The sequence below is a fragment of the Gnatocerus cornutus genome, chromosome 2, assembly GCF_029298725.1.
Source record: "Gnatocerus cornutus isolate USDA-ARS CGAHR chromosome 2, icGnaCorn1.1, whole genome shotgun sequence".
NCBI classification, from domain to species: Eukaryota; Metazoa; Arthropoda; class Insecta; order Coleoptera; family Tenebrionidae; genus Gnatocerus; species Gnatocerus cornutus.
The window spans coordinates 3,132,959-3,145,740 of NC_142234.1; the positions used below are offsets into that span (position 1 = coordinate 3,132,959).

At 32.1% G+C, this 12,782-nt stretch overlaps 1 protein-coding gene across 1 annotated transcript; it reads left to right on the forward strand.

Moving 5' to 3' along the window:
- The first annotated feature begins 1,680 nt into the window (after positions 1-1,680).
- Positions 1,681-11,273, forward strand: LOC148178170 (uncharacterized). Its single transcript, XM_088029641.1, has 4 exons — positions 1,681-1,912; positions 9,447-9,679; positions 9,742-10,093; positions 10,141-11,273. The coding sequence occupies exons 1-4, from the start codon at positions 1,852-1,854 to the stop codon at positions 10,656-10,658; spliced, it is 1,164 nt and encodes a 387-aa protein (XP_087885767.1). The 5' UTR covers positions 1,681-1,851; the 3' UTR covers positions 10,659-11,273.
- The last annotated feature ends 1,509 nt before the right edge of the window (positions 11,274-12,782 follow it).

The window sequence follows — 12,782 nt, forward strand, 5'->3', positions numbered from 1 at the left end:
GATGTGGCTATGAATTGTTAAATAAATTTGCCTCTCATTACAAATGTGGGTTTAGATTTTTCAGCTGACATTTGTAGTTAACCTCAATCATAGAACGTCAGTTTTGAAAAAAAAAATAAAATTTTTGAATCCAAAAAGCTGGAAATGTAGAAATTTGGGAAACCCCAAGCTTTCAAAGTGGAAATTCTTATTACATATAAAACTAAAATTAAAATAAAACTAGAACATAATCTTTAAGTATTCCAAATTTCAAAAAATCCATTGCTAATTAAAAAAAGTTTGGAAAAAATTAATTAATTAAGTGTGATTTTAATTAAGTCGAGATGCTAAAACTGATGTAAAAAGTCCATAAATTTGCGAAATTCAGTAAATCTAAACACATTTAAAACTTGATAAATCTACAAGGTGTTTATAAATGTTTCTAGCAAGAAAGTGGCGAAATGTCAAATAAATTTGCCACTCATTACAAATGATAAAAAATAGCCACTTTATACACCGAATATACACAAAATAACCAGAAAATTTACCAACTGAAACGCAAAATCAATAATAAATAATTAAGAAATGTGGAACAAAATAAAGAGCATAAGCAATAACGAAAGAGGTATAAACTGAAAGAATCACAAATTAGAGACAATCTCAATCAGAATCTATACAACAAAGAGAGGAAAAATAGTAAAAAATTATTATTAGTGTTAGTAGACAAACAGAGAAAAATTAACAATAAAAGACAAGATACAAATATTAATGAAATACCTTGCAAATAGTAATATAGAAAACTACGAAGAATACCAATTGTCAAGAGCAAGAACAAACAGTAAGATAAAACAAGAAAAGGAAAGTACATGGAAAAAAATTAAGAAGAAAATAGCAGAAACATCAAACGATAAACACTATCTCTTCTGTTTTTGCATTTATTTTAGCGACTGACAGTTGATGTGATTAAATCGAATGACATAAACTAAATTAGTTGACAATATCAATGGTTGCTTATATCAAATGTTTCTTATATTTGACTGTATCGAATGTTCACTGTAATGAAATACCTGCTAATTTGCACTCGAAACAACAGAAGCAAGTTTATTGCTGATGCTTCTACAATTTGGTGACAATTTGACAATTGTGACAGTTTTTGTTTGACATTCCGCAGGAATTGCAATAGTTTAAAAAATCAATATTGTGAAATTCGCTCTGCTAAACTAGCAATTAAAGAGCCGCATTTCATCAAGTAATGTTTATTATTTGTTTAATTTTATAACTCTGAAAAGCAGTTGACAGGAGTACCAACTCACAATACAGTGCTTTAATGAGTGTCTTAAAGCATCGGTAACAATTAATCGGTGCTGTAACGTAAAATAATTTAATAAAAACTTCCAATTAACTAGACAAACAAATCTCTGTAACATTTGACTAATAAAATGAAAGATTGCCACCACTGATCGTGAGTTATCGTATCACCATGAATTTTCCCAAGTCTTCCAAGTGGCACCCACCACATATTAAGGTAAAAAAATCTTGTGCAACAGATGATTCCTCCAGCGCCAAGCACGTCGCCGTCGGTGCGGGAGGGCCAATGGTAAGCACAGGAACGCGGGGTACCAGCATCCCTACTGCCACAAACTTGGCACGCGTCAACATTTGTAAATATAGAACAGCTAACGCGTTTCTTAAACTCAGTAAAGCTCAAAACACTAAAGAAGTAAGTCATTCCTCTAGCAGAATCAAGTGTGCCGTGCTATATGTCAACAATAATTTGTCATTGGCAACTGTCGACAGTGATTGTCAAAAAACTTTTGTTATATTCGTTTCCGCGCCTCAGTTGACCGCTTGGGAGTTCCGAAAATTGAAAACATGCCGAGGGCTTTCCTGATTACGCATCGCAGGTACAATTTGGACGACGCGGAACAGAAAGGTAAGAGTCGTTTGGGCTTTTTTAATTTTATATTGATCAGCAAAAGCTGTTTTTATAACACTTTTGTTACATACAAAAATATTAATAATTAATTCGATTAAAATATTGTACTTTATAAAATTAAATTCCATTCAAAATAAATGTCATGAAGCTGTAAAAAACTTTGTTTTATAAATGAACCAGTGGTGAGCAGGTCAAGATGTAATCGGCCAATGAAACAGTGCCAATGGGCTTCGAGTTCATGAAATAAATATGCTATCTAAATTCGGCACACTCTGTATATTATATTAAAGTTTAATTGCACTACAAAGGTTTTCTTTAAATATACCTCGTTTTATTGAGTCCTGTACATCAAAACTGTTATGCAATAAACGAACGGAAGTCATTTTGGCAGTCTTCAAAAATTAAAAGTCACATTTTAACTGCAACCAAATAAAATATTCGCTCAACAACGCATTAACAAAACGTTAAGCTGTTCTTTGCTACAAAATTTTATCCTTCGCTGCAATAATTTAAGATATTAATAAAAATCTTTTAAAGTAGTCAAATTGACTGTAAAAGTTGCTCTACTTATTTTGCTTTGTGCTAACAAGACGATCGCCTTTTTAAGGTGATTTAAAAATATGATCGACCTAATTTCGTGAAGTCAGCGCTCGACTCAAGTTTAGATTAAGTGCAGGTGTTTCATTACAACGTCAAAATATTTTTATTGGAAATGGGAACTACTAAAAAATCCTGAAAGAAATTGACTGTTAAAGACAGTTAGCAGAGGAAGATTCGTAAGACATGCCATGTCTGGATCCGGTTTGGTTAGCATGGCATAAATTAACGTTTCCTTTTAATTTTAAGCCTTGCTTTATTTTTTTTAAATTGAAAAAAAATCCAACATAATAAAATTTTCTTTTTGTTTCCAAAATATTATGAAACTCCTTCTTCTTCAGTCGTTGATTCAAACTTACAACATTCATTGAGAAAAATTAATCGATGAACTTAAAAGCCAAAGACGCTAAAAACCTGCAGGGTTAACAATTGAAATTTATAAACTTTTAAAACTGAGAACCCAAAAATGAAAATTGTAGCTAAGAGAATCTGAGTGATAACCTGATAAGCTCCGAATTTGGAAATCTAAGAACATACATACATATATACAGGGTGATTTTTTAAAACCGGCAGGCGTTGTAGAATTTTTATTTATGAACCGATTTTAAAAATTTAAAAAACAAATTAAATGGTTTTTAATTTACTATAAACTGATTATTTTAAAAAAATTCTAAATGTCTTAGTATCTTTTGGGCGATACTCAACTTTCTTATTTTAAATTCGCACCCATATTTTTTTTTCATAATTTGGAAGATATTAATTTTTTTGATTCAGAAATGTGTAATATGTTCTACTTTCACAGAAAATATTTAAAAAAAAATTAAATTTAAAATTTAAAATTTAGAAGTTAGCTACATGACAAATAAATTTACTTAGAGTGATTTTTACAAAAAAGAAATTGTTTTATTAACTGTCGAAGATTTTGTAAAAAAATGTAATAAATACAAAAATAGCTATTTGTGTACCAAGGCCAAAAAGTGATTCTTTTTTGGCCGAGCCTTTTAAATTAACATTAATCATTAATCATTAAATTTACAAGTTAATTAATTTATTTAGTTATGATTTATTGATTTCATCAATTATAACAACTGAATAATTGTAAATATTTAAAAATCTTCAAAAAAGCAGATGTAATAATGATGTAATAAGCAGAACTATGGATAGATGGCGCCACCATAAATCGGCCAAAAATGATTGCGCCCAGAAAAGACTTACTTTTAGGCCGCTTTTGAGGCCTAAAAATGCCATTTTTAGTTTAAGTCGCGTAAAAATAAATTTTCAGTGCTCTCTTTCCAACAGATTGGCGTTTAATAGTTACTCAACGTGTTTTTCAAAAAACTCAAACAATTCTTTTCAAAGATTTCCGCTTTCTATTTTTTCTGATTCTTAAGCAAACTAAGAACTCTTCATCATCAAGAAATCTTCTAAAATATATTGTTTTACCCTGCGTTAGCATTACACTTATTTTAAAACTCAATCTATGTCTAGAAGTTAGAATTTTTTAAGTAATGGCATTGATTTTTTTATGAAATCGTCGGAAAATAAAAAAAAATTTTGATAAAGTTTTGTTCTTTTAGTTCTAAACGATAAGAGATCGCGATGCACTCGCGCCAAAAAGGCAAGATCTCAATATTTTCATTGATGCGTTACAATAAAAAAACGATGCAATAATTCTTGAGTTAAAAGCAAAATTATATGAATATGAATGCCACTACAGCGATTTTTTGAGACATAAGATTAGTTTTTCAAAAATATCATAGAAAATATATACTTACACTAGCGATAAGTTGTATAAGAGGTTTGAAAGTCAATTAATTGTTTTTTTAATATCATAACTTTGCAGGTTTTCAAGAAAAAGTGAAGAAAATCAATTTTTATAGAGTAGAATCAAAAAAAATCATTTTAAGAATATTTCTGAATTCATTTCTCCAGCACATTTTTTTTTCAAAATTTGTGATTGACAAAGAACATTGAATTTCTGATCTTACAAAATAAATAAATAATATTTCTATTATCAATAAATAAATTTGCTGTTCATTACAAATGAGAGATTAGATTTAATCTCATTCATAGATCAAAATTACTTTAAAAAAACTGTTTTAGTTGGTTTGAAGCGTGATAATCAAAGACTTTGGCGTTGACGTAATCGACATTTAAAAAAAAATTACATGACAGAAATTCCAGAGCCTATAAATGCTGGAAACGTTTATAAACACCTTGTAGTTCATCAGAATACATTTAAAACCATAATTATGGACTTTTCTAAGCCTTTAGATCAAACATCTAGTTTTTTAAAAGTTCTTGTTTAAAAGTTATGTTACGACAATCAGCTTCTATGGCAAAAACTCACTTTAAATTTTAAAGAAACTTTAAAATGATTATGAAACGGGGATTTTTAATCCAGCCATGTAAAATTTTCCTTGTTTACTTAAGAAAAATATATGTGTGATTCTATGAATCATGAAGAACCAAACATGCTATTTTTAAATTAAAATTAACGATGACTTGTGAATAGACGCATCACTATGATTGTGCTACTTATAGGAAGCTATTATAATTTTGAACTACCCTTTTAATTTGAGTAAATTTAAACCAGTTAGGGTTAGTTTTATAATCATTTTAAAGTTTCTTTAAAATTTAATAGTTATTTTAACCAACAAGTTGTGTAATGACAGCGATTAAGGAATGGGTGAATTTTAAAATTGCCAAGATCGTTGGTCGTCCTTACAGCACGTGTTGCTTACAATGTTTTTGCGACGATCCTCGACAATCGCCAAAGGCCATTTAGAAAAATTAATGCGATTGATTATGCAACCAAACATACTCAAACTTTTAATTTCTTTGACCTTCAAAAGTTACTGCCAAGCTAGCTGACACGTCAAAGTAATAATATAACTGTCGCATTACTTGCAGTCTCCTACATCTCAGGAGAAGTCAGAGCTTCGGTGGACATTGGTCGTTTAATAAATAGCTATTACCGTTCAATTTTAAAAAATGAATTTGTTGTTAATTTAGACATTAATAAACGATTGTCAGAAAAGTGAATTTTTGCCATAGAAACAGATTTCGATTCACAGTAAATGTCATTTATGTTAGTTCAATGAATTAGTTTTGAACACAATGAAAAAAAACTAATTACCAGTTAATTTTGGGCGTCAGTGTATAAAAAATATTCATCCCTTAGCATCTGTCAAAATTAAGTCTCTTGTGGTTGTTGTAATTGTGTTGTAATTTGCTGCTTTAAACACCACTATAAAAATAAACGAGATTTCACGTAATTATCCTAAAATCCAAGTTCAAAGAGTCAAACCTCAAGTGCTCCTCACAACTTCACATAAAGTTCGCCCAAGCCTAAACGCAAAGCTTTTCGAGACTAATATTTATCCCCATAAACTTTTACGAGAATTTTTCACTTTTATAAACGCCGCGAAATCTGCAAATGAAGATACCTATTGAAAATTCGGACGAAACGAAATAAATAATATTTTCCTCAGTTTATTCGGTAATTTTTGTGGCGCTGTGATTCATCATTTTAAAAATACGAATTTTGTGTTTATTTTCGAAACATAAACGAATTGGTTTCTTCAAACACTGACCACATGGCCAAATGTTGGAAGAGTCGTAGATTTGAGGGCCGGCTACTTGTTGTTACTAATAACGACTTGTTGCGATTTGGCAAATTGCCGATCACACCTTACGGAGCCTCTACTTTTGGTCCAAATACTACGACTTTACACGTCATATTTTGACGTCGCCAAAATTTAATGGGTCCGACAAAGACACGCGATCTGACGTAGCAGACCGCTTTAGAGTTTCGCCAAAATCTTACGAAAATGTGTTTGCGTTTCGGTGAGTAATTTTAAACTATTTGCTATTAATTCGACGCAGAATTTAAACTGACTCTCATTTTTTTCCGAAATATTATGAAACTTTCATAAGAAACTCCTTCTGTTATTCTCCAGGAAGTCGTTGATTCAAACTTATAACATTCATTGAGAGAAATTAATCGATGAACTTACCAAGCCAACGACGCTAAAAACTTGCAGGCTTAACAATTGGAATTTATAAATCTTTAAACCCGAGAGCCCAAAAACGAAAATTGAAGCTAAGAGAATCTGAGTGATAAGCTGATAAGCTTGAAACGGAAGTAAAGTCCGCTTTTTTTTTAATCTCTCCTTAACTCTAAAGTTAGTTACAAAACTTTTCCGGTGATCAACATTGAAAAAATTACTAAAAAAGAAAATTGGTACAAAGGTGGTTATGCAACCAAAAAAAAACAAAAACTAAAGTGAGGTTAGTCTATGTGAATCTAAAAATCGTCGTTTTGATTTTGTATTAGTAAACAAACAGATCTAGGGTCTTCAGAACCGCGTCTTTAGATCATTATTGAATTGCGTGTGTAATTGGTTGCTTATAATAAACACACTAAATCATTCATTAATAACCCACTTTAACGCATGATTTCAGCCGACAAATCATGCATTAATAGTACCTAAATACAAACAATCGCCGGACAACAATTAAAATAAAGTCAATAGAAGTGTCAAATGTAAATTTTGATCTAAATATAAATCCACCTTCTTCCACGTATATTTTAACATTTTAATGTTGACGCCCAACCGAAGCTCTGACTCCTCCTGAGATGTAGGAGAGCAAGTAATGCGACAGTTATGTTATTACTTTGACGTGTCAGCTAGCTTGGCAGTAAATTTTGAAGGTCAAAGAAATTAAAAGTTTGAGTATGTTTGGTTGCATAATCAATTGCAATAATATTTTTCTAAATGGTCTTTGGCGATTGTCGAGGATCGTCGCAAAAACATTGTAAGCAACCCGTGCTTTAAGCAGGACCAACGATCTTGGCAATTTTAAAATTCACTCATTCCTTAATCGCTGTCATTACACAACTTGTTGGGTAAAATAACTATTAAATTTTAGCGAAACTTTAAAATGATTATAAAACTGGCTCTAACTGGTTCAAGTTTAATCAAATTAAAAGGGTAGTTCAAAATTATAATAGCTTCCTATAAGTAACACAATCATAGTGATGCGTCTATTCACAAGTCATCGTTAATTTTAATTTAAAAATAGCATGTTTGGTTCTTCATGATTCATAGAATCACACATATATTTTTCTTAAGTAAACAAGGAAAATTTGACATGGCTGGATTAGAAGTAATATTCTAAAACGTGTCCGTTTCACAATCATTTTAAAGTTTCTTTAAAATTTAAAGTGAGTTTTTGCCATAGAAACAGATTTTCTTCTGTTATTCTCCAGGAAGTCGTTGATTCAAACTTATAACATTCATTGAGAAAAATTAATCGATTAACTTAAAAGCCAAAGACGCTGAAAACCTGCAGGCTTAACAATTCAAATCTATAAATCTTTAAACCTGAGAACCCAAAAACTAAAATTGAAGCTAAGGAAACACTGCGTAATTTTCAGAAATGTCAAAAATTTGACAACTATTTTCTCACCAAAAATCTCCCTAGGCAACGTTGCCGGTTGTAATGCAGGGGAAGATTGCGGTGTTGGTGGTTTTTAAAAAAAAAACGGACTTTACCTATACTATATTTCAGAATTATTGACATCTCAGTGTGCCTTGGAAATTCAAATTTATGTTGGCAGAATCTTCTAATATAAGCGTATTTAGTGTTTTTAGATTTATATTTATCCCTATGTGTATGTAATGTGTGTCACGTCAACTTAGAATCTGATTAAAATATCAATCCATGTGCTTAAAAAAGTAATTTACATCATAACCTCAAAATGTTACATTGACAGTTTTAGAACCAAAATGCTAAAAGTCGTTCACATTGTTAGAGGCGTTTTACACAGACATGGCCTACCGAGATGTCAATAATTCTGAAATATAGTATACATAGTATCTCAAAATATCTCAGATTCTGGAAAACTGAAAGTTCAAAATTTGAAAAAATGAGAGTCCAGGGGTCTAAGAAGCTGAAAAAATGGAAAGAAAAATACTAGTCAACAAACTTTGGACGACACTTGTACTGGAGCAGTGGAAAGTCATTTCTAAAGTAAAATAATTGCCTTTTCATTCTAAATCCTACGCCCGTTTTGCAGATCAGGTGTCAGAGAAATTTGCAAAATAAGTTTTTTTAATACTTCACTTTTGTTTTTGCTTGACAACTTACAAAATCATGAAACTCTACATTATGTGTATCATTGGAAAGATAAGCACCTCAAAGAACCATCGAAGTTGCCGGAAAAATTAGATTTTGACAAGATATTTGAGAAAACCTGATGAAAAACAAAGAATTTTGTAAAAAAATGTAATGTTTCTAGCATCAGGGGTGGCTATGAAATGTCAAATAAATTTGCCGCTCTTTACAAATGTGAGTTTAGATTTTTCAACTGACAGTTGTAGTTAATCTCAATCATTGAACAAAGTTAGTTTTGAAAACAAACTGTTCAAGTTATGGTTTGAAGCCTGGAAAATCTAAAATTTTGACACAAAACCGTAACTGTAAAGTTGTAGACGTAAGTGACATTTGAAATAATTGTGAACATAGTTATATTCACTATAAAAACAAAGTGGCAAAATAGCGCATGACAGGAATTTCAAAGCCCCTATTGATGCTAGAAACATTTATAAACACCTTGTATTACATATTATCTCTTGCCATTTAAAAGTTAAGTACATGACAAATAATATACTGTGATTTTTACAAAAAAAAAAAAGATTTTGTAAAAAAATTATTTGAATACCCACAAAATTGTACTTTGGATTCCGAATAAATGGTTTAACTGGTCAGAATGAATCATAAATATAAATTAAGGCATCAACTGTTAAAAAATTATTGCTCAAATTTTATACATACAGGGTGTCCCAGAACTCATGACCCAGAGAACAAGAGGAGGTGTAAAATTTAAACTGACTTCCAATTATTACACAAATCTCTTCTCTTACAGATCTTAATTCGGAAAATGCAGCTACTGTCGTCGAAGTACCGGAAAATCCAGTTTCGGAAAACAGCTCGGAGTGCCCAGATGAATTGTACAACTTGACGAAGTTGGCAGAAGTGGCTGTTGCTACTGGGCAAATTCTGGAACAGAAACAATTAGGAGGGAACCAACCGTCCTTTACCTACACCCATAAGCTATTCGACAAGTCCTCCAGGACCCCACGGCCCCACCTTATCAAGGTAAGTTGTGTTAAATTCTAATGAGTCTTTGACTAAACAGTAGTTTGTATCAATTTCCCCAGACTGATCAGTACTCTAAGAAAACCGCGCGTCCATCATCCCCTTCCTCGGTGGTTGCCATCGCCCACAGCACCACCCAGTTCTTACCATCTTCACCAGAGGTCAATGAGCACGAATGCACCGACTGTGGGAAAAGATACAGCACTTCGAGTAACTTAGCTCGCCACAAACAAACTCACAGAAGTCCTGGCGACAAAAAAGCTCGCCGCTGCCCTCACTGCGACAAGCTCTACGTCAGCATGCCCGCCTTCTCCATGCACGTCCGCACCCACAACCAAGGCTGCAAGTGTCAATACTGCGGCAAGTGCTTCTCCAGACCTTGGCTCCTCCAAGGCCACATCAGGACTCACACAGGTACCACACCTCCCAGTGTAGTTTCCAGTACTGACGAGCTTTTGCAGGCGAAAAACCGTTCAAATGTACGATTTGCAACAAAGCTTTCGCTGACAAGTCCAACTTGCGCGCCCACATCCAGACCCACTCCAACACCAAGCCGCACATCTGCGGACGCTGCGGGAAAGCGTTCGCTCTAAAGTCGTACCTCTACAAGCACGAAGAATCGTCGTGCATGCGGATAAACGGGCGGCATTCATCTCGCGAAGCCACGCCGGATGAAAATCTCGCGTCGCCGACTTCCGTGATAGTGCCCGGACCCCGGATCGCCGACTCGGTGATCAAAAGTCCGCAGCGACCGCTCATTTATCGATCGACGGTGATTTCTCCAAATCCGGAGCGGCTGTTGTGCTCGACCATCAAGCATCCGTCGGTCATTCTGAACACTTCCGCGCGGTTCGGGACTACCATCAGACAGATCCTGCAGGAGCAACCGATGGACTTTTCGGTTCAGGCGCGGAGAGATTATGGGACAAACTCAGAGAGAGCCGGTGGTTACAATGTGGGTTTGGCAATCGCAGTTTGAAGAGTTAGAGAAATATTCCGTCCAGGGACCATGGAAATGGAGGGAGTCGCCTCTAGTTCACTTGCTGCACCGTAGCTATTTAATTTAGTGCCTTTTTTACATACCTGTAAATTCTGATGTGCCATGTATGTTGTTAAAAGCTAGATCCTTCGGTGCTAAGTAACGCCCCTACAGGCAGCTTGCAGTACAGTTTAACAAACGCTCTAGTGCGGTTATGGCTTTGACTTTTTAACTCGTTTACAGCCACCTTACCGCAAACTCCCATAAACATAATAACGCTCAAATAGTTGGGTCTCATCTAATAAATATTTTTTCCCAGCTGGTCAGTCTTACAAATTAACTCCTCAGAGGTGATTTTGTTACTCAACTGACCCAAACTTACTCAAATTGATGATAAACGCAATTATATTAATTGGGGATACTAAAGAAAAAAATACGTGTATTGGAACATTTGGAATTGTGGAGTTTCTAAGTCTTGACTGTCTTATTAATAGTACCAATTTAGAAAAATATAAACCCAAAAGGAGTATTTCTAGAAATTTTTATTTGAAAATGTCAATTTTTTCAACACTGTAATTTCGTAAATTCTAGTGCGAGAGGAACGAAATTTATGAATGTTTCTTTTGTTTGTTTTAGTAATCACTAATTTGCAAAAATTTAGATCTAAAAATCGAATTTTTACAAATTTTCGTTTTAAGACCAAAAAAATGCCAATTTTTTTTAACCCTGTAATTTCTTTATTTTTTATGTGATTTTAACGAAATTTGTGGACATTATCACTCTCAAATGCCTTATTAAGTGTCGATTTAGAAAAATTTAGACCGAAAAAGAGAATTTTTTAGAAATTTTGATTTTGAGGAGCGAAGAAAAATGTTTGTTTTTTAACCAAAAAAAAAAATGTGACCAAATACAGAGTGATTTTTTAAAACAGCAGGCGTTGTAGAATTTTTATTTATAACCCGATTTCAAAAATTTAAAAAACAATTTAAATGGTTTTTAATTTACTATAAACTGATGATTTTAGAATTTTTCAAAATGTCTTAGTATCTTTTAAGCGATATTCAACTTTCTTATTTTAAATTGGCATCCATATTTTTTTTTTCATAATTTAGAAGATATTAATTTTCTCGATTCAGAAATGTGTAGTATGTTCTACTTTTACAAAAAATATTTTTAAAAAAATTATCAAAAATTAAAAAAATTAGGCAAAATTTTGAAACAAGAACTATAAAAAAATCGAACTAATCAAGATTTGCATAGTTTTTTTTATTTGTCGATTATCTTAGCAGTTTTAACGCCAAAAGAATGAAAATTAGAAGTAAAACTACTTTTTACAAGCGTATCATTTTTACCAAATTTCAAAACTTTTAAAGAAAAACAAATTTTTTTTAAAATATTCAGTCAAAATTTCAGAATTCCTAATTAATTACGTAGTTTTAATAACCTTAATGAATAGAACAATAATATTTGCAAATATTTCTACTCTCGATGCGTTTGCAAACTTCACCAAAGCACAGAATTTTAACTGTAAAAAAAGGGAATTTAGAAAATTTTATTTTTTAGTAATTTTAACGTCACGAGGATACGATTTCGCAGTTTTACTACCTTTGACACCTTTGTTGCCTGTACCAAAGTACAAAATTGTAAAGCAAAAAGAAAGAATTTAAAAAATATTTACTTTAAGAATGAAGCCAAAATTCAAAAATTTGCAAGTAATTGCTTAGAGCTGATAATCATTATGCTAGAACAATGAAATTTAAAACTGTTTTTACTTTAAAACTTTACCAATGTACAATGTTTTAGACCAAGACAATGTTTTAGACCAAGAAAGAGATTTTAGAAAAGTATTTTTAAAGCTATGAATCAAAATTTCCATAGTTTTCTGTATAATTCGACCAAATTATTAATTTTAAAACCACGAGCATGATATTTTGTTCTTTTGCTAATTATTCTGATTTTTTTAAAAATATTTACTTTTAGGGTAAAATCAAAATTCAAAAATTTCTATTTATTTGCTTAGCTCTGTTAACTTTAATTATCAATTATAAAAAATTATCAAAAATGAAAAAAATTAGGCAATAAAAGTTAATAAAATCTAGGTGCGTCCTGTCAAATGATACAATA

Coding starts and splice junctions, on each gene's coding strand:
- LOC148178170 (XM_088029641.1), top strand. CDS start 1,852: ATGCCGAGGGCTTTCCTGATTACGCATCGCAGGTACAATTTGGACGAC. Junction 1,913..9,446: donor GGACGACGCGGAACAGAAAG/GTAAGAGTCGTT, acceptor CTTCTCTTACAG/ATCTTAATTCGGAAAATGCA. Junction 10,094..10,140: donor CCACATCAGGACTCACACAG/GTACCACACCTC, acceptor GAGCTTTTGCAG/GCGAAAAACCGTTCAAATGT.